The following is a 24,231-nucleotide window of genomic DNA, read 5'->3' as shown; positions in this document are numbered from 1 at the left end:
GAGAGTGTTTATTTAGAACGAGGAGCTAAAATTTCAAGCACACCAATGAAAGACGTATAAAGTCACATTAATATTTCATATTAAGAGTCTTCAATACAGCAAAATTAAACTACCGCTAATTTTACAGTTTTTCTTAAATATCTTCAAAACAAATAAAAATATTCGAAAAGCAGAAACGTAGTGCACTAGACAATACGATTTTGCATGTGATACCTTTACCACAACTCACCTATCTGGTTTTGGTATGCCGCTATTTACAGAACACGCAAAAAATGCTAACTCGATCTACAGTTGCAAATCAAAAGCAAATAGATGAGTTGTGATAACGGTATCACATGTAAAATAATATAGTCTAGTGCACTACGTTTTTGTTTTTCAAATATTTTTTTTTATTTGTTTTGAAGATATTCCAAAAAAACTCTAAAATTAGCAGTAGTTTAATTTTGCTGTAGTGAAGATCCTTAAAGATAAAAATATTATAGGATTTTAAAACAAAACAAAAAAAATCCAATGAAATATAGTGTTGCTATGCCAGTTATCCAAAAGAGCAATGACGCAATTAGTCAATAAGAGTAATTAATATGTAGTATTTCAAAGAATGATCATGAAAATTCTTCTCTTTTCACCTATATCCTCAATTTTGTCCTCTATCTTCAAAGAAAATTGAAGTATACCAGCAAAAAGGTATGTTGGTGCGAATAACCGCAAATATATGAATCCATGCACAATTCATGTAGAAGAAAGTATTAATGAAATTTTGAAAATTTACAAGAAACTCAGTTGTGTAAATAATGACCCCACTCTCAGTAATTTTAATACGTATTTCAATTTTATTAAGAAAACATGAACTCATGTGACGAGAAGGTTAAATCCTCATTCACATTTCTGATTCAAACTTTTTCTTGATATAATTGAAGACCAACAATCTAAATATAACTAAAATAATGCTCTCTTTTACCAGAGAGGCTACATGAGAGTGTAATTACAATCTAAAAATGTGCCAACAAGGATATATAGAATCCTGGCTTTACCGGACCACAGACGGGAATGCATTAATTTAGGTTGTGAGTCGTGACATATCAAGGTGTAAAAGTTCATCATATCCTTTGGGGAGGGTAAGTCCTTTAAATGTGATGTTTCAATCATTGGTTTTATACCCTAAAACTATAATCTAACATTAATATTACTAATAGAGAGAAATAAGATTATTACAAAGTTGTTTCTTGGCTAAGTCAAAGTAGAAGGAAGTTAGAAGTAACGAATTCTCTTAACACTAATGTTGAGTAAATTCAAGATATAAACACTGCTAATATAGTGATGAACGTTCTGTAGGAATTCATGGATGTGAATCAAAGTTGTTACACAAGAAGGTAATAGTAGGCAGTAGAGATTTAAAATAAATGCACGTGTGATCACACAGGCGGACAAATAAACAGATGTTGGTAATATTCCGGCATTTTCGAGAGTATACATCAACAGATAATACAGATGTAGAATGTCTGTTTAGAGCATTATGCCCGACGCTCGCAGTATATCATAGCATAACTAGGCGTTGGTCGTTGTTAGAGCCTGGCTGACAGTGAGGCGCTATCTCTATAGGTACCACACGTCACATAATAGGCTCTCTGTGGCGTCATTCCGACAGTGCAGAAATAAACCGTAATGATCCACACATGATAGATTCGAACAAGTAACTACGAGGGAGATTTTTTTTCAACCTTATTAAGCATTAAGAACAATAAGCATGAATATAGAAGTTTTATTTTTATACCAACTTTAGGTACAACTCCTTGCTACTTTTCCTTCATATAGTTGCCTTTACGATTAGAGCATTTATCATACCTTTGCACAAGGTTCTATATTACATGCATAAAGAAGGATTCCGCCAGATCACTTAACATTTGTGGCTAACAATTTTGGAACGCACTGTGCACAATTTCTTATAGCCATTCGTCACGGTCATAGTATCGTAGTGAGCTGATCCGGAAATTGACTCTTCACGAAGCGAGTGATATACGCGATCAATAATTTTGTCTGTCGATATACACTTCCGTCGTGGTGTACGTCTGTACGTTCTTTCTGAAAACCTTCCGGAACTCTCGCGCAAACAGCCGTTTCTCAAAAAGCTTTCGCCATAAACCTCTCATTCGACAAAGAACAGCGGCTGTATCATGCCCTTCCACCTGCAGAAAGCGAATTACAGCACATACTTCACATTGGGTGGGTGCTTCACTCACATTCGACATGTCTTTTGTCTCTTGCTACTCCATAACGATTGAACGGTAGAGTCCGCGACGTCCAGTGAACAGTGTAGCCTTATGTCTGTTTCGTCTCGTCTAGTGGTTTACAGAAGATAGAAAAAGGTTACACCTCGTACGTACACTCGCCTCTCTGTCCGAAGACTTTCAAACTACTATTAGCATTCCGTATACAAACACTGCGACTGGCATTCCTTCAATGGTGACCGGTGTGCTGAAACTTTCAAACTAACATAAGCATGCTTTTTTTTTTTTCTACCAGAAGATGTACTGGCATTCTTTTCAATGTATTTTCATCAGCGTATATCTGACTCTTGTTTTTCGTTTTTCTTGAATGAACCGATTTTTTCTTTGAATATTTTAAAATAAAATCTTATTTCTAATTTCTTCCATATCAGTTATGACAATAACAGACTTGCGCCTTTATGCTTAATTTTTATAGTTGTTATAAGTAAACTAGTGATTTCCTTTTCTTTCTTCCTTGCAGGTCGACGACGCTGTTTAGGTGAAAATGTAGCTTATATTTCTTATGACTACGATGATACTTCAGAAGTTTAGCTTCAGAATCCCTCCAAACTCACCTAAACCATCAACCAAATCAGTCGACGGTCTTTTGATGCGACTAAAACCTTTCCATGTAATAATCGAAGAAAGATCTACCTCCTCATAAATTAATATTCCATTTGCTTCGTCTGAAGAGCCAGAAACAGTACCTCTACCTCTACGAAAACGAATAAATTGAATTCCAAATATTCGGTCTGGTATGACGAGTTATGGTTTTTGAAATTTTCATATGTTTAAAGATTTTAAGTATCTATAACACCATCTTAAGTTTTAATACATTGACCAGATGGGGGTCTCGCTTATGCTCGGCTTACGGCCTCACACCTCTTAAACCCACAATTCTACCAACTTTCAAGTTTCTTTTCCTATTTTCAACTATCTAAAAGATAAGATAAGATTTTAAATAACATGGGAATTTCTTCATCGCCCTTTAGACCCCTTAAAAACTAAAAAAATTCACTTTTGGCAATTTTACTGTAAATTAGTTCCGAAAGGCAACAACTATTCCAAATTTCACCATTCTAACCCTGCCAGAAATGTTTAAACATTTTGGAGCGTAGAAGATGTCCCATATAAATAACATGGGAGAGATTTTTTTAGTTTCTTATAAAACCACTCTAAAGTTGGAAATAATAATAATAATAATAATAATAATAATAATAATAATAATAATAATAATAATAATAATAATAATAATAATAATATTATTATTATTATTATTATTATTATTATTATTATTATTATTATTATTATTATTATTATTATTGTTAGTGATTTACTTAGGTAACGCTAACAAAAATGTACAAGCATATCGAATTCCAAGTTTTTATTACAATTTTAAGTACCTAAAATATAAGATTATAGGTCTAAAATAACGTCACTTAAATATCATGGGAGATTTTTTCATCACCCTTTACTCTCTCTAAAAGTTAAAAATATTCACTTTTGACAATTCTCCTGTGGGTTAGTTCCGACAAGCTACATTCATACCAAATTTCAACTTTCCACATCAACCGGAAGTAGGCCTACCCGTTCTTTATTTCAGTGAGTGAATTCATGTAGTTTTATATGTGCAGTTAGGATTAGGATTTATATGAATAACTATTTTTCTGTTTTCTTTGAATTGAACGAGAATTTAGTTATATAATTTTACTGGTTTCTTCTTCAAATCTAGTTTCTATTACAAAATGAATGTGCATTATATATAAATACAGAATTTCTTAAATTAAATGTTATTAAGTACTACAATTATACTGATTAATAACATTTACTGTTTACGAAGTAAGAGAGTTTTAAATAGATTTCAAGATAAAAAAATAGTAAAATAATCAAACCGTTTGAATTCCAATTTATTTCAAACAAAACTAGGAAATGTGTTGAGCCGTAAAATATGTTTTTTTCCTCTCTTGTTCTCATAAATTTTGTAGAAGTCTCGTCTTGTCCGTAAAATATGTTTTTTTTTTCTTCTCGTTCTCGTAAATTTTATAGAAGTGTCATCTTGTCTCGATACTCGAAAAATTCTTTCTTGCCTTGTCCCGATTCTCGGAAAGCTTTTCTCGCCTCTCCTAGTATCGATTCTCGAAAATGTTTTATTGTTCGTCTCTAATTTAGAAAGTGTCTCGTGTGACGTCATTTTCTCGACATGAGGATCCAGATGGGACGAGAAATTTCTTTTCGTGGCCAACACTAAAGAAAAACAAAAATTAGTTCCCATGAATCAATGCACTGTAAAACAAAGATAGGATGGGTATTTAACACCGTTAATATTATTTTTGCAGCAAATATTTCTGGTGATATTAGACCTTTATAAGTGACAGATACCTAATTATATAAAAATAGTAACAATATTATCTTTTGCAGGTCAAAGGTCTCTTAACACTTCATATACGTTAAAATGTTTGAAATTTTTCTTCCTTACTTTACTTATATGTATTATTTTATATTATGTAAAATTGAATTGACGAAATTTGATATACAATGCACTTTTGTATTGTCAGTTTTACATGAAAGTTTACTTTGATGTGTTCTAAGGTTAAGTTTAACACTTTCCAAATCTTAAATAAAATATAAACACTGAAAGTGTGTTTTCTTTCATTCCGATCCTTTAAAATAGTGAAGAAAGTTTGTAGTAGGAAGAAAATCAAGTTCTAGACTTCGGTAGATTTGTATACTTCGTGATATCTACTGGATAAAATAATGAAAAAACAAGAATGGGAGCTTTGAAAGTGCGTACGTACATGTCAGCGAAAGTTTCGCTACTACAATGTTAAACCAAATTTTAGACTTACAGATTTCACCAGTGATAGTTAAAATCGTTAATAGATGTATACCGCTAAATATTGATGAATAACGTCACAAAGAGTATAGAAAATGAGATTGAGTTTCCGCTATATGTTTCAGCAAGATAATGACCCCAAAAGCATTGGCGACAATGGAGAACCATTAGTGGCTTACCCAAGAAACTGTGAACCTCTCATCAACCGCCTGACTTAAATCCACATGAACATTTGTGGGCTATCATAAAAAAAAAAGATTCATTCAAGAAAGCCTTAATTGTTAAAATATTTAGAAGTATCGTAATTGTGTAGAAAAAGAAGAAATTCCAATTCTGTGCAATATGTAAACTCATACATTCAACGTCTATATGATACAAAGTAGTTCTTGAGTCCAGTGCGCGCACTTAATCTGTTATTAATCCAAACAGTACTCACCTGAATTATTGAACATCTTTAATTTAAGTTTCTTTACCAAAAAAACTGTTTGATTTTGTATTTTGTCATCAAATTGTTTACTACAATCTACTAAATTCTACAATGTTTATTAACGTATAACGCGAAAAGAGTACAGAAAAGATACATATACCAATCAGAAAATCTCATTGAGCCGAACAAAGTGATATGGGTGAGTTTAAATCATCATGTGGAATCTTCGAGAAAATCGATTTCTTCCTAAATATAAAAAATTACCTTTTACGATAATCACTACCTAGCCAAGCAATATCCTTTATTAGTGTTTCATTGCAGATAAATCGATTTATTTAATTGCTCAATTGCCGTATCTAAACTAACTGAAAACATTTATCTCAAAACCAATGAGGAATTAAAAATTATATCGTTATAGATGCCCGATTCTATGGAATATTTTTATCTCAATAAACGTTCTGCTCTGAAAATTTAACTTTATTTATTTAATTTGTATACAGATAGAAATCAATGAGATATAAGTCAGCTGGAAATATTTTTCATGTTGGTCTGCTTCCTAAGCTTTAAGAGGGCTATCTCTACCTAAAGTTGGAGTGTGCCCATCTTGTATTTGCAGAGTAGCACGTTCACGTTGTGAACAATTTGTGTGAAAAAGAATGAAAATAAATACAATACAATACAATACAATACAAAGATAGGCCAGTTCGCCCTTTTTAGAAAATATTTCTTTAATTTGGCCTTGTAAACCTGGGTACTCTCCAACACGCTAGGATTGTCATAAGACAGACCCTCGACCCTCCCACCTAATAAGATCAACAGAATCCCTGATTGAATTCATTACTGTTTAGCTTGTCCGCTATTTGTCAATCTCTTTACAACAATAATAATAATAATAAAACTCAACACACTGACCCAGTATGTAAGTTCCGTCTGAAAATGTGACTCAATATTGTTCTAAGTCCTAACAAATTTCTGTCTTGTTAAGAGTTCCAGTTCACACTTTTTGTGCTCTTCAGAATTTTCATGAGGTGGTAAAATATTTGAAATGTGTTTCCAGTACGAAATGCCATGAGTTGCTATCCTTATCTTGCTCTTGAATAACCTACGTGATGCACAATAAGTGCACCAGTGTCGTAGAATACACCAATTCTTCTTCCATCAAACCAAGAATATTATGAGCATTTTGCATATCACAGAGTTCTCTCCCCCTTTTGTAAGTCTCCCTTTCATCTAACAATGCTGTCAGAAGCAGCGACGTTTGACATTTTGCTTATTGGGAGCGGAAATTCACTGGCATGAGAGTTTTACGTTTTTTATACGTAGTATACAATAGTATACAATGAACTAGAATATATGTATTTCTCAATATTCAGGGGGGAGATTTGCATTTGACCTTCCTATCCTACCCAAATGATCTCCCTGGATGTCAGGTCTATTTTAACGCTTTTTCTGTATGGTTGCTTCCCTTAGTCTGTTTTCATTTGTAAGTTTACGGTAAGCCACTTCACATAATTTTGCTTGCATAATGTTTCCAGATTAACACTAAGAATACACCAAGTTAGAAACGCAATAGTACCTGCAAATGTGGGTAAGAATTTTAAAATTACTCACCAAATTAACAGAATAATCGTTAAACTTGCTTACTGTTAGTATTACGCAACGAATAGCAAAAGCTGTATTCACTTGTCGGTAGACTTCACAATGATGTATTGTATTTCCTTTCGCTCTCTTTTTTAACTATATTTTTTTCAAAGACAGATATTGTAACAATCACGTAGAAATGTCAATAACAACAACACAGTATCAAACGTTTAACATCTGCAAATTGGCAATCTCTCTCTTTCGTTCAAATTCTCCTTTCTTTTATAAAAAATGAAGTACCTCCTTAAAAGTTTTGTGAGCAAGATTTGGAAATAATACCTTTCAGTAGCTATGAAACTTTTGCAATAAAGAACAGCGTTCCAAACTTTGAATATTTCCAACAAAAATTTCTTCACATTATTTTAGAAAAAAAAAAGTCCAGATATCACTGATATCTCTGATATTTCCGGATATCATCACTGGTATTCTGGAAAAAGCATTTGTCGCCCCTAGGCACGTATCTAGTGGGCCTGTTTGGTAATCCGTCATTACACATGGGGAGCATATGCTGAATGCATTTCTGCAATATCAGTACATCACTCACTCTAATTTTAAGTTAACTATGGAAGCAGACAAAGATGGAAATTCGCCACTTTTAGATATACGTGTAGCGAAGATAGCAGGTGTCAGCTTGGATACAGTGTATACAGAAAACTGACCAACACAGATTTATAGTTAAGAGCAGGCTAATAACATCCTTCATATAGCACAGAAGAATGTAACTACAAACATTATTTTATATTGGAGCACAACCACTTCTGATTTAAACCATCCTCTGAGAAGAAAGTGTTCAATAGAAAAGGATACACTATGTGGAATTAAATAAAGAAACACACTGGAATACAGCCAACACTAACAGCCAGAAACAAGCTGGAGTAGAGAAGAATGGTTTGCATCCCATATCTTAAAAACATTTATATAAAATCAGGACAATGCATATCCCATCCATGGAAATAATGAACAAACTATATTTAGTGAAAACACAGAAAAACTCGTCATGTCGGGAGTGTATGCGATTCCTTATGAATGTGGAGCCTTATACATCGATTAAAAGGTCAAATATACAGATCAGATGCAAGAAACATCATACATTTGCGTTCGGAACAAGAAAAACAATCGGGATCAGCGCAATACGCATAGCAATAAGATTCTCTTCAGTGATATTAAGCGCAAACTGATACGGAAAGCACTCGAGATAAAATCAAACACTAGAACAATGAACCAAGAGAAAGGATTGAAATTAAAGACTACTTGGGATGCTGTATTATATATACTTAAAATTAAAGATAATATGCTAATACTTGTATTGTACTTTCATCCAATTGAATGTCCTAACACTTTTAAACTTAAATCTATGATAGCAAATTTGTTATTTTGAACAATTTATTTTTAACAGCACCGATGATGAAAACGGTTAGTTTTTCGAAACGCCAGTAAAAGATATATAAAAACAAATAAAACACGTGTGCATATAAAAAATAATTTCAATTGAATTTTTACATTATTTTCAAGTTTCAACAGTTTTAATTTCTGAAATAGACCTAACTTTGAAAATCAGCTGAAAGTATGGAGGCATGCTAGTGATGGTGTGTGGTAAAGCCCTCACCTCTGGTCGGACGGCTCTTTAATTCGGTCTTAGAGCATATGTGAATTTGTAGTGGACAACCTCGTGTCAGTGAATTTGCTCAGACTTCCCGTTTCCTCCTACTTTCTTATTCCACCAATATCCCATAATTACTCATTTACAATTAACAATCATCCCTTTTAGTTTACACCAGATGACTGATGTGTTAAACTAGTAGTTTCATTTTTGTTATATTGTATATTAATTTTAAAATAATAACATCACAGCAATTGTCCAAATTAGTAACTCTGAAGATAAAATTCGTAAGTTGCCTTTGAAACAAAACAAATATTTTCCGGAACGACGTTCCGGTCCGGCCCGTTCCAACTAAACCACTGAAGAAATCTAAATAAAGCTTATTTGAACAATAAGTGTTTTTTTTTTTTCTTTTCAACTTTTGAAGAAAACAATATTAATAAATAATGTTAATAAAATGTATTCAGTTTACTTTTAAAATAGGGATAAATCACAACAACATCTGTTTGTTTTTATGTAGTTATAAATATTTATATTTTCTAAGTGTATATACATAGAAAAACAATTTTGGGTAAGTATATTGTTTTAAAAAAATGATAAAAGTTACAAAAATAAATTTCAATTAATCTACTGAAAGCTGTCGGAAAGATCCTTCAAGTCCAAAGAGGTCACCCTGAGTTTTCGGTTTTCCTGGTCTTCTAGATTCGTCTGATCTTCTGTTTTGCTGTTCCTTCAACCAATCTTTGTGATTTTCTAGTTCCCTCAACCATACGTCTGCGAAAGAAACAATAAACAGCATGTATATAGTTGAAACAAAAATTCCGAAGCGGAAATTGAAAATTAATGACCTGAATTCCAGCGTGACATGAGCTTGGACATTTCATAATTATATTTTTATTATTCTATATCGTGACGCGTTTAACTAAAATACTTATAGTGCATGTTAAGGTTTTCATGCTATTTATGCAATTACATAGCATTTAGAAAATAAGAGCTTCACATACTTTGCATTGATTAATGTTATTTTTCCTGACAATTTCCCTTCTCAGATACTGGAAGCATCCGCAGATAAAATTGAGCCTTGAAGATAGATCGGGTTGTTAAAACATTATTGTTAGGGCAACCAACTTTATGCTTTATACAGCAGTATATTATGCTTTATTTTTCCGTACATTATGCTTTAATATGCTTTTTCCTAAATTGAGCCTTCATATGCTTTTCCTTGAATTATACTTCATTTTTACCCACTTCTAGTGCATATTTGTTTTATTTTAATCGTTTTTATTACACAAGCATTAAAAATGTACATGAAACTATGCAGTTTTCGCAATAAAAATTACTTCAATACGGTACAACATACTACTTCAGTTTTTCTTAGGCAGTATTTCGAAGAAGAAACATGTAGCTGCACAGTAGACTTCTTTTCATATTTAATGAATACAGAACAAATAGTACAAAATAGATTACCGCCTTCTTCTACTTTGAAATGGTCAGTTGGGAATGCTCTTACTCTCTGAGATTGCATATACTCTTGATTGCATCTTGGAATAATCACAACCACTCTTACCTGCCTTTTAACACGAAGTGAGGAAACAAAAAATCATTCTGAGCAGAAGGTGCAGAGAGAGGAAGAATTCGAACTTTACATTGTTACACATAAAGGCAATTGGCAGTTGATTTCCATTGTTTGCGGCCTTTGTTGATCATTTATTCTTTGTCACAAAATATATTAATATATTTTTTTTTATTGTACACATATACAGGGTTCTGAAATAAAAAGCATTAAGCATTATGCTTTATGCTTTATTTCTGTAAATTATGTTTTATTATACTCGTAAGATTAGCAAATTTGGATATATATATATATATATATATAGTGGTCAAAATCACAGATATAGTACCAACCATAGGTAGAAATTCCATTATGCTTTTACTGCTTTTTATGCCTTATGGTTGCCCTAATTATCGTAAATAGAGAACGCAATACACGAACCGTATTCATTAGGACAAAGATGCCAGAACTAAATCTTGATCAAAGATCTGCAGATAAAAATTGGAATCATATTATTAACTTCGAAAACGCTACAAAATGTGCTTAAGTAACGATCAAAATTTAAAAAGCACTAACATTTCCTATCATTGGAAATCTTTCCTTTCATTAATTTTTCATAATAAGAAGAAACAAATAATTACTATAGGGACTGGCTACTATGACTCATGGTGATGTAAATAAAGAATCACTATTTCTCAATTAGTGAGTGTTGATACATATTTTGTACACTTTCCGCACAAAGGTTTGTAAATATATTTTTATAATAGTATGTAACAATTGTCTGAGAATTTTAAATGAACGTCGAAAAGCTTAATACATGCAAGAATATCAAAAAGAAATTAAAAGCAAGCATGTGAATAACAACTCGATATATCTTCAGGAGTCAATTTCCTCTAAGAATGATTCCAGCGTACAGTAAGAGAAATTATTAGGTAAACCAACACTTATAATGTATATTTTTTCTGGTTGGTTCGCTAATTTGAACCCTGATGTGTCTTTACAGTACCAAGACTATGTGAGACGTGAACGTATAATTTAACGTATGATCCAAATCACATGAGCTGCCACCGGGAACCAAATTTAGGTTTTCCGCATCAAAAGCGCACACTTTAACCATACATTATTGCTTTGAATCTTTTGAATCTGTGAGATTATGTTTACACTATCTTCTATATACAAATTACGTAAATATACTCCGCATATATAAATAAAGAGGCACAATCCAATCTTACGATATTAATTTGCCATTTTATTTCGTAATTCAAGAATCGCTAACATCATAATTAATACGAAATAATTACATAAAGTTTTCGGAGAACAGTTACAAAGAAATCTTAAGATACTCCTCAATGACATAGTAAAGAGAATGTTTCTGTAATGAGTATGGCAAACTTTTAGAACCATACCGTATAAATATAAACTCCATATTGATTCACAACAGTAGTTAATGTATATTTGTACCTTGTATGGCATAAAGATCTATTTTTTTAAATATCAATTATAGAAATCATGCATATGCATGTGCTCTTTGAAACATCGTTTTTCTAAGATGAATGAATATATCATGAAATACAACAAAATGTTAAAAATGATATTACTAACAGTGAAACAAACGAAATAGTCATAATACAATTTTAATGAATAATAAAGAGAATATGAAAAATAAAAAAAATTAGAATTCAGCACGAAAATCAATTTAATTATTTTAAATATTATTGAGTTGCTAGTAAAAGGTATAAAACTAACTAGATTGACAAAAGTGTGTCTACTAGTCAGGGGTTGCTAACAATGGGTAGTTGAAATTAACAAGGTTTTGAAAGAACTTATACTTCCCAAAAATATTTCTTTTTCTTAATAAGTATAGCTTTCACCAATTGCAATAGATCAATCTTATATTTGGTATTTTAAGAGTTGTTATATATCGAATATGTATGTCACAATTCCAGTGTACATTGACAAGAGTCAATTATATACACAACGATTGTGTACACAGTGTAACTATTTAGTGTCACACATATTAGTAGCTCAAGGAAATGTATATCAACTGTATGCGATTCTCTAGAGCAGAGCACAGCTTCTCAACCTGTATTACGCAATCCCGGTGATGCGATGGTAGAAAAAATGGAGAACCTCTGCTCCAGAGAGTGAATAATTTAGAACCATTAATCATAGTGAATATTAATACATTTTCATAGAAGTTTTGGCAATAGTGAAGTACTTGTTAAGCTATATTTTATGAACGCACTTTTATATGTGTATATTATAAACAACCGACTAATTTTACTTTTGTATTTATGTAATTACACTATTCAAAGAAAGTTTTAATATTTGTTCATATAGTAATCCCTTTGGAATAAGCTTTTTTTTTTTTTTCAAAAGTGAGTCAGTATTGCAACGTTACTCAGTTTTTACCCGATGCTTAGTACTCCCACCAGGGATCACTTGTATGAAGTAATAGAGTAGCGTATCATATATCAAATGAAGTAAATAAAATCTGATGCATATTTAGCATGATACTAAAAAAATTGAGAAAAATTATCTACGAGGGACTGCTGAAAAGTTCGTAGCTCAAACCACAAGGAGTCTAGATAGAATGATGAAATTATACCGTTTTAAAGAACATATCTCTGTATGCACAAATACAATTCTTCATTAATAACGAAATTCTTATGTTTTTCAGGCTACTGAAGTAGTCATGTCACCGAACCAGCGAATTTCACAAACATCAAGATCAAAGCTGTTATCTATTTTTTTTTTCCACCAAGGAAAATCGCTAAGGCAAATTAATTAGGAAATCAGTGAAACACTACGGGACCCTCCTCCATCCTATATGCAGTGGTGACGAAGTGAGTGGCACAGTTTAAACGTGACGATTTTTCAACAGATGATGCTCCACGTATACGAAGATCGAAAACAGTGACTGTCTCAGAAATCGTGAGTGAAATTCATGACATTATTCTTGAAAATCGCAGAGTCTCAGCCAAAGTATGCTAGAGATCATGCGCGTTTCTTCGGAACGCATCGGTAGCATAATGCATAGTTACTTGGGCGTTCGCAAGCTCTCGGCAAAATGGGCTTCCAAAAATCTATCTCCAAATCAAAGGTATGAAAGAGTGTGAGCATCATGGGAAGTCATCTCCCACACAATGGTGACCAATTCCTGTCACGAATAGTAACCATTGACGAAACAAGGTTGTACTACTACGATCCTGAAACGATATAACAGTCAATGAAGTGGGAGCACTAAGGTTCTCCTCGCCCCCAAGAAGTTCAGGAGACGTAGTCAGATGTGAAAGTGTTTGCAACACTCTTCTTGGGTAAGAATGGAGTCGTACTCATAGACTACTATCTACCAAAGGGTCAGACATTTAATGCAGATTATTACTCTGCATTACTCACAAAACTGAAAGACAAATTACATGTGCAACACCGCGCAAAATTTAAAAAAAGGAATCCTGTTCCTGCAGGACAATGCCCCTGTCCATCGAGCACTGCAAACACAACTGACGTTCCATGATCTAGAGTTTCAATGTCATCATCATCCTTATTGCCCAAACCCAAACAACACTTGAAAAGACGCCATTTTGGATCTAATAAGAAGGTAATTAGTGCTACAGAACAGTAGTGCGAAGTACAGTCTTCAGAAGTTTTTTAACTGGTCTGCAAGAATTGGAGCACTGTGCAAGGAAATGTATTGAACTTCGGCGGAAGTATGTGAAATAATTGTAAAATTTCATCATTCAACGTGCACGATGGTTGTCCTGCGAACTTTTCAGACGCCCCTTGTGTCGCATGTTACAATAACAGAACAAAAATTGTTATACAGGCAGTAGATGAAACGTAGTCCTATTTTAATTTTCCCATACTCCTGAATACTTCTCCTTTATATACAAGATTCCATGAGAAAATGAAAATCGATTAAGAGTATTATAGTGCATTCTAATAAAAATTGAACCTATTATGAAAATAAAATTATAACTAATACGTAAGTGGTTTCATAGTACAACCATTCTATATAAATCAGGATTTTGCAATATTTAAAGATATTAAGCTAAAGATATTTACTGAAAATCATTATTAAGCTAAAAATTTCGTTGCTTACAGAGAAATAGATTATTGTAATTTAAGTAGAAAAGTTAAAGCAAAGGAGTCAAATTCTGCTATAAGAAATAAAAAGAAAATTGCAATTGCAAGACTTAATTTTTAATTTATTATACGTATTTTTCAGATAATTGTCTGAATTATTGATATTTTATCTGTAAATTTATTAGATGTTAGATTTATGAGAAAATTAATCAAATCTGATACCACATAATATTCCTTTATCTTCAGAAATTTTTTACTATTATCTGAGGATTTGATGAAGTATTTCACGTTAATTCACTGATATTCTTTTCATCGGTTTGGTTAATTTAAAAATTTATGAAGATTAAATGCAAATGAAGATAGAGAAAACTTCATTTAATATAATGAGCTTCATCATTTTCTTCAGACTTTTATCTGTACAATGTGTTGACGCTTGATGTGTTTCAGTACTCATTTATATAGCAACCTGTATTATTTTTGAAGGTAACGAAATGCGAATACATCAAATGGATAAGTTAAAGTTGCAGGATAGGGAGTAAGTCATGTTTTCTTTCTCTGTTTTCCAGAAATTAACGCAAAAGGTACGTAATAAATTCGAGAATAGCTGTTTCCTTTATCACTAAGCTTCTACTGACATCTGTTGGCAATTGACTGAAGCTCCGACTTACGTTTCCTATTAGTAAGTTGACTTATCTTGATCTGGTTTCTGTGTCTGTCTTTCTTTTTGAAAAAGTGACAAACCACTGTATAGTTTTAACCTGTCCAAATATTCTACCAATTCATATCTTTCATGCCCTTCAGACACTGACAAGGGATCAGTTGATCATACGACTAAAATGATTTTCCTTCCTATTATTATTATTATTATTATTATTATTATTATTATTATTATTATTATTATTATTATTATTATTATTATTATTATTATTACAAAATGTCTTCAGTAAGCTTCCTGTTTAATTTAATGCCTCATTATACACTTTACTAGCTTCCAGTATAATTAAAGAAACGTCACACAAAATATTAAAATACAAAACATATATTAAGACACTTACCAACCATGCTGTACACAGAACCTGCTTCACCACCTAATTCTGTTGGTAGTATGTCTTTTGGAACATGATCATACAGCGTTGATAAATCTCCATGAATATGAATCTGAAAACAAATCAAAGATAAAAGTTTTAACTGGCGAAGAAAAGCTGTTTGTTTTTCGCTCACACTAAGATAATCAAAGGTATCGTACCTACCTCTAGAAAAACATTTTCACTCAAATATAGGTAGTTCATTTTGATTATCTTCCGAAAACTTCAAAGAACGAATTTTGTCCTTAATAAATATACACACATACACATTAAAAAAAATAAAAGTAAGAAATATCTTCATATTATCTTACTATAACCTCAGAGCTTACAATTATTATTATTATTATTATTATTATTATTATTATTATTATTATTATTATTATTTTTGATACATATTAAACTCTCGAAAAAGATTTATGTTCTCTATATTATATTGAATTTGAGTATCTCTTCCTTCTTGAATAATATTTCCATCTTTTCTTATGTAGCTGTATTGACTGAATATTAATTATATCTATGTAATAAGAGTAACATAACTATCAACATTTTTAACCTATATTTTCTTTCGATGTATTTACATTCTAACTTAAGGTAATTTTTATTACCATTCTTTATACAAATATGGTCAATGTTTATGACAACGTGTTTGTACATATCGATCAGTATTACTAGTGCAAATCTGAAAAATGGATGACTAAACTCGATTATTAGTGCAAATCTGAAAAATGAATAACTAAATTCGATTACTAGTGCAAATCTGAAAAATGGATGACTAAATTCTTTTACTAGTGTAAATCTGAAAACATGGATGACTAAATTCGATAACTAGTGCAAATCTGAAAAATGGATGACTAAATTCTTGTAATATTCTTTATTTAATTTAATACAGTATTTAATTTGAAATAAGAGCATGATTGGAATTTTCTCACCTTCTCCAAACATTTCCCATTTCTGTCTCACAAAATTAACATCTCAATTTGAAGATAAAAAAATTTTACTCTCTGTCTTCGTTTTAAACTAGACTGTTTCTTGATAATTGTAAACATTTGGAACAAGTTCGAATTTTACATATAATTTGATAAGCATTCGTCTTGATTTGCGAAATACGGTATTTGTTACGCATCTTCTCTCTCCAAATAATACTGTAGCGTTATGTTCAATAAAAGTGTTGTCAAGATTTGATTGGAGTTCAATTTATCTTTCAGCAACAAGGATACATGAGATGAAATCTCCGAGCTATTACTCAGGTTTGTGTACGAGAGAAGCACTCCCATCGGGAATCGAAAGAAATGGGATATCAGCTATTTGGTCACGAAGGGGCATAGTATATAATAGAATAGAACAGTTATTTGAGCTGTTAGTATCATTTTAAGATGATTAACAGAGAAGTTCAGCGAATAATAGTATTATTATTTTGCTTGGTATACAATTTAACCACGTAACTTTCAGAAGTGAGGCCCTATGAGACGTGAACAGAATGCAAACCACATTAACTCCCAGTGAAAATCAATGTAAGTCTTCTGCGTAGAAAGCGGATGTGCTAGCCATATATTCAAGACAAAGTTATGTTCTGTAGATCAAATAACTTTTCAAAAGAGAAAAGTTACGTTGCTATTTATCACCCAGGTTATTTTTAATTCTTTTAGATATCTATACCAGGAGCGTCATTTAGGGGGCTGGAGGGGAAAATACCCCAAAGAGTTTGAGGAATACATATACTTTAAGCGATTGTCTACTAATATACTAGTACAAAACTTGAAAATCTTATGTCATTGGTGCTCTTGCTCCCTCAAGCTAAATCTGAAATGACGCCCCTGACCTATACACACTGAATTGCAATGTTTCGTAAATTCCATACATATCAATGCAGTCCCGAGATTCCAGAATTGACTTCTTATTCATATTTAAGTTTGTTTCTTATTTGGAAATCCTAATGAGAAAAATTACTAAATAGAGTGTTCTTTTTTATTGTATAAGAAAATAATTAAAAATAATTGTTGTAACTTTTGTCGTGTAAAAAGATAACTAACAATACTCAGGAATTACTTCGATAAACACGGGTGGAAACTTTATTAAAAAACTGTAATTAGACTGCCTTAACACAAAAAGTGGGATAAATTATTATTATTATTATTATTATTATTATTATTATTATTATTATTATTATTATTATTATTATTATTATTATTATTATTATTATTATTATTATTATTATTATTATAAATGAATGTGAGTGGATTGAACTAAAATGCAATTCTGCGAAGAATCTTTTGATATCGTCTATCTCTTTTCACTCAATCTTTTCCTCTTGAGATATTTGAAAATTACCTGAACCATATTTTCAGCAGGTTGAATCCTTTTGAGAATGATATAGTGATATTTGGAAACTTAATATATCCTAAATTGATTGGCTTAAATAATAAACAGTTTTCAGGAATATATCATATTATTATTTAGAACTAAAGTTTCATTTATTATCTACTATTTTGAATAATTCTAACCTCTGTGTTGAACCTTCTGTCTCCGCTCTTGATCTTGTTACCATCAACACTACCTCAGTGTCATGAAAGATTAATCAGTATATAGCATTTTGATTCTTTTCATCATCTTATTGAAACTATTGTATTTTTACCTAAGAATTGTAAAATGAGTAAGTTTCCTGAATGTTTTAAATTTGCTAAAGTTGATTATTACCAACAACTAGCTAATACTGATTAGCACAATATTTTGTTAAAAACAAATATAAATGAAGCGGTTTTGGATCTTGAAAATCTAATTGTATCGGCTGTGTAAATAATTAAATATTACAAAATTGAGTCTCAGAACATCAAAAATATCCTTATTGGTATTCTAAAAAATGTATTTCTTTATCAAAGCTAAGAATTTAGCTCATAGAAGGTACAAAATTACATCTAATTATGAAGACTATTTATTAAAGACTTCAAGAATCAACTAAAAGATGATAAACGCATTTACCACAGCAAAATAGAAAATCAGTTAAATAAAATCCATAGAAATTTTAGAGATACATATCTAAGGATAACAACAAAATTTCACCTGGAATTGTTAAAAATAATTCCCTGATCACTGATTATGGGTTGTTGGCAAACTTATTTGTTAAGTACTTTACATCAGTTTATTAGATACTTATAACTACTGTAATAAAATAATTATTTGACATTATCGGAAACTTTCTGTGAGAGGAAACTAACTCTGATTAAACTAAAAATTAAGAGATACTATTAAATCCTTAAAGATCAAATAAGCATCTGTATAGATGGAATACCTGTTTTTATTATAAAAGGCGTGATCGAAGTAATTTCGCCAATGTATTAGCATTCAAGTAATTCGCATCCTTGTTTAATTGGAACTTAAATGTAAATATTTATCCTAAAGCTTAGAAGGTAGTACCCATAACACCCATACTCAAGACTAAAAGTGATTATATCAATGATTATAGACCTACTTCTGTAATAAATATTATTCATAAAATTTTGGAAAAATAATGTATAACTACTTATATAACATTGTCTGTGATCAGTTGGGCAATAATCAACATAGGTTTATAATGGTAAATCGGTTATTTATGCAAAACCTATTTTGTTATTCAATCTGTGGTCAAATTTATGTTATTTATTTTAATTCTTCAGAAGCATTTGACAAACTGGTTTATCATATATTACTAAGTACGCTGTACACGCACAAATCGTCAAATCATATAAAAAAGGTTAGATTTATATTTAAGTAACAGAAAATTTTGAGTTAAATATAGTGGCTGTACTTCCTTTATTTATAACATAACATCTGGAGCACCTCAGGGCTCTAGCCTGGGTCTCTTGTTTTTACTTTAAATAAATTAACTTGTAAGTATTTTATGTATCACAATGATATCGAAATCTTTAATGAAATTAATACTGTTCAAGATCAAGTTATATTGTAAGAAAACATCAATTCATTAGTTAAAGGATTAGGGATTTTTTTTTTTTTTTATGTTTGAATAATGCGAAAACTTAAGATACAACTTTTTCTCGGAAAATTGATCTTTTGTCTTATAAATATATAATAGGTAATCAAGAAATCGTATTTGGAACATATGTTAAAGATCTCGGAATAACATTAGATAACAAATTACTATTTCAGAAACATTTACAAGTAATCACATCTAAGGCCAGAAAAAAAATTAGTAATGTTAAAATGATTTTACCGTAATTTTTTCCAATACTAAGACTTGCAAAATTCTCTACACGCATAATGTGTGTTCTCATTCGGAATATGGCACGGTGATTTGGAACAATGAAACTACATGCTTTGTAAATACTATTGAGTCTATTCGGAATAACTTCCTAGCCTACTTATGATGGAAGTTAAAGATTTCAAAGATATGTTTATCTAGTATATCCAAAGAATTATATCTCTGCCTTTAGCCAAAAGGCAATATATTTTTGATCTTAATTTGCTTTGATGATTCTTAATGAAGGTTTCTTTATTGATGATTTTTGTTTCCATAAGAATTCCTTACTGTAACACTACAATTTTTTTTTCCTTCTCTAAAGCTTCTAGTGCAAAATATTTATTTATAAAACCCATTGATACTGTAAATAAATTTTATTCTATTCTAGATATTTTCGAAACCGAATTTTGTTAAAGTTCGTTCAGAACTTATTCAGTTATTAGAGAACCTTTAGTGTTAACTGTTTAATTTAGAGTGGTGCCACTCAAGGCTTTTTTTAAAAATTTTTTTGCATGGTTGTTAGATCTGGATTTTAACTATCTCTTTTTTCTTTTACATTTTTCCATCTTTTCTTTTTCTTCTAGGTGTAAGATTTGGTGTTTCTTAGTTGCATGATCAGATTCTACATGCTCTTTTTTAATTTTAGTTAATGAGTTTTGTTTAATTACATGAATTACTTTTCTTGTAACCCTCCTTTATTTTTATTTATGATATATCATATTTTAATTCCTTTACAAAATCATTTATTAAGTTTATAGCATATTATATGTTATAATTTCAATTGTATGTGGAGTTTATGCATTGTATGTACAATTTACCTATTACCAAATATATCCTATGTCATTATTGCATAAGTTTAATTGTATGTACTGAATATGCATTGCATGTATCATATATCTACTAACAAGAGCACCTGTGGCTGTAGATGTTGTTTGCTGCCTAGTAAATAAATAAAATTATAAAATTATTATTATTATTATTATTATTATTATTATTATTATTATTATTATTATTATTATTATTATTATTATTATTATTATTATTATTATTACTATTTAGTATCACAGAGACTCCAGCTGGAAAATTTTAAAAACCAATGAGTAAATTCTAATTATTTTTGCAAATTGATAAAACAAAGTGTTGGATAACGCTTAAAGAATGATAAAATTATACCATTTATTAAAATATCACTGGATTTTAATAGCGTTAGATTTCTTTGTTAAAAGTTGAACTCCTGTAGATAGTTGTTTTAAGTTATGCTATAACTCTTAAACACGATGCAGGAAATTCTGAAATGGTGTACAATGGCTAAGCGAAGTAGGAAATACTATGAATTAACTAACTTTGACTTAAGGTCAGGAATTTATGTTGCTGTTAAATAAAAGTAAACTAGACTGCGGCAAATAAACAAACATTAGATAAGGCTTGTTAGTAAGCAGACATTTTCAAGTTTGATGAAATGAAAAACATCTTTGAAATAACAAGGTAAGTCAAAATTACGAATAAAATAAATTTTAGTTCACTTAGCTTACTTGCTCAAACCGAATTACTTGTGTACAGTGCAGTTCAACCGTTTTGTGTGTGACTGCAGAAATTGTATTAAAGTCCATGGAAACTATAACATTGATTCAATATCATATGTTCGAAAACTCCTTGGCGCCAGATCGCCTGGCGACTGGAAAAACTAGTTGACGTTAATATATCAATTTTTACCTGCCTATAGTTTTGATTTTTATGTTTGGATGAATTAAAAATATTATAATAAATTTGTTATACAGTTGAAAGTTTCCAATTTACTTTGATACTTAACATGAATGGTCCATAATTATTGGATTTTGATCCATTCAAAAAAGTGAACAGTTGGTGTTTCAGTGCTCAAATTACAAAACACGTACGTGGACAAACCATACACTGCCGATTTGTAAAACTTCAATTATATTGTCCTCGATTGCTGTTTTCTTTGAGCGATATCTTTAGGTAAGATTGTAATTTTTATTCTAGTAACTATAACTTAAGGCCAAAAATGTAGGCAAAGCATACGCACCAAATTAGTTTTGCATTATTGTGATGCCTGGTTTTCAGAGTGGCGTCTAGTCAGAAAAAAAAATTGAGCCCTGTTATATGTCATAATCTGTCTGAATTCGGAGCGGAAGTCAGTGCTTGTAAAATTGAATTTGCATGGTTAAAGCAAATATGATGGATATATAGAGGACAAGAACCAAATAATAAGAAACGTAAATGAAGAAAAAAACATTATAGTGGAAAATATATGCCTCGAAAATATTTTTGAAACTTCGATAGAATATATTGGTCCGATATTCCAAGTGAAATCATGTAAGTGCACTCGAATTTTAGGAGGCAACACTCATAACGCACGTAACGTGCTATTTTGTGAAATATTTCAAACAAAAAGACAATGTAGAAATTTTTTAGGTCAAAACAAACCATGAGGAAAATCTTTGAGACGCATCTCATATCATATTAAGATGTCGTATAAAAATCTCTAAAATGCAACTATTATGCAAGAGAATGAAACACGTTTAAAGGCTATCTAAACTGCGTATGAAGAAAATTTAAAACATTAGATGGATTATACATAAAACCAATGAGGCAATGTTGGAGAAAAATCAGGGGAAAAAAACACCATTTCATTCTGAATATTTTTTTTTACATTACTTACAAACTCTTTAAATATAAAAGCCAAGTTATTTTCATCTCACATAGAAAATACAATTACAGACATTTCTCGATTTACATAAATAAATCGGTCCAGAGTTCTTTGTGCAACTCCAATTTTTACCGTAACCAAAGATTTGTCAAAAACATATGAAGAAGTACGAAAAAGTAGCAAAAATACTTTTTTTTTTTTTATAATACTGCAATGCAAAAACTCAATTACAGTGGATGATTTATAAATAGGGTACGAAACCTCATACTCTTATATCGCCGATGGTAACTATGAATTTACGTATGTCGAATTTGCGTAACTCGAGAACTGTCTGTACTATTCTCTTAAATTAATTTGGTAACTCATTCACTCTATTAAAAGTTGCATTCATTCGTTACGTATCTTTAAAAAAAATACTTTGAGTGTTTTTACTCAACTTTCAGAAGATTTTTAAGGAAGTACTGTACATATTTCTCTTCAAACTAGTTACAAAGGGCAAAGTTCACATAAAAAGTTAGGAAGGATAAATCATATCATTTAACCAAGTGGAGTGACTCCAGTTTTCATCGGAACAATAAAGGTAAATAGTACAAGATGGCAAATAGGTTTCTGTCATAAAATGTAATGTAATTTGCAGTAGGAATTTCAAAGCCACCAAAGAAAACGAAAGAACCTGTTGAAACAGTACGGAAATTTAAAAGTAAAACGCATTCATAAGTTGCTTTTATTATTATTATTTTACTATAGAAGTTAATTAAAAATGATTTAGTATTGTTTTGAGAAGAAATTGTACTGTAAAACAACTTGTTTCCTATTTACTTCCTAGGTTCAATATTAATATGTAATAGATAGACTAAAAACACACTAAACGATCTGTAATATCATTGAAAACAACAGAACTTATTTATTTAATGTTTATTTATGTTACGACTATTTTTTGTAGTTTGACAATATAATTTTGTCAACAAAATACAAAACAATAACATTGCTATTGTACTTACTCTTCTACGCAGCTTTTCCTTCATGAATAACTTGAATAAGTTGACCAGCTTATGGATGTAAGGTGGTGATCTAACCACGTGAATTTGCTTCAATCTGGCTGGATATGCTTCCTGATTGAACATAAGAAAAATAATATTAAAACAACTTATACATAGATTTAAGTCGATGTGAAATGCGTAATATAAATAACATTAATTGTCTTTTTTCCTTTAAAATTTGCAATGTTAAAAACAGGATCATACACAATATACATACGTGCTATGGAGGGTTATAAAATCAAATTTGTGAATTATCAATGACGTTATATAAATATAAAATAAAACAAACTTTCGTTGTTAAACATACGGGATTTTAGCAGTGATGTGATGGTAGAATGTTTGGTAGGTATACTCTTGATCGTTTTCAAAACTATAGCGTATACTCACTTTCATATATGCTTGTACTTTCGTAAATTTAAGATGAATATACGCTCAACTATAAAAATATTTGATATATTCCTTATACTCCCAAATATGTGTGATTCATCCATGGATTCATCCCTGGATTTCAGTTCTTCAAGAGATCACGTACTATCTTCTTGAAAACAATTTCTTTGCAGAAAAATCACAAACGCATTGCGTAAGTTGTTTCATTTTGAGCACTAATTATCATAAATTAGAATCAGAAATTATAAACTTGAAAAAAAAAAAGCAAACATAATTTTTTGAATATTAATTTAATTTACCTCCAAGATGTAGGACTGAATTTTGATTTATGTGATGAATCGATAACTTATCGATAACTGAATTTATTGCACAAGCAGTAAAGCATTTGCTACAAGTACACTCTTCACGCTTGACAAA

General features: G+C 30.8%; 1 protein-coding gene across 1 annotated transcript in view; it reads right to left on the bottom strand.

Annotated features, from left to right (window-relative positions):
* Positions 1-9,270: 9,270 nt before the first annotated feature.
* Positions 9,271-24,231, bottom strand: part of LOC145693096 (alpha-tocopherol transfer protein-like) — a 91,655-nt gene continuing 76,694 nt past the window's right edge. Inside the window, exons 5-7 of the mRNA XM_081768789.1 lie at positions 23,389-23,499; positions 15,459-15,561; positions 9,271-9,539 (exon numbers count right to left, since the gene is read on the bottom strand). Coding sequence (XP_081624915.1) covers positions 9,388-9,539; positions 15,459-15,561; positions 23,389-23,499 — 366 coding nt within the window. The 3' untranslated portion in view covers positions 9,271-9,387. The remainder of the gene's footprint in view (positions 9,540-15,458; positions 15,562-23,388; positions 23,500-24,231) is intronic.

The sequence above is a fragment of the Thermobia domestica genome, chromosome 8 (assembly GCF_964235325.1).
Source record: "Thermobia domestica chromosome 8, izTheDome1.hap1.1, whole genome shotgun sequence".
NCBI lineage: Eukaryota > Metazoa > Arthropoda > Insecta > Zygentoma > Lepismatidae > Thermobia > Thermobia domestica.
The sequence above is the reverse complement of the archived record's forward strand: the minus strand, read 5'-3'. Positions and strand labels throughout refer to the sequence as shown.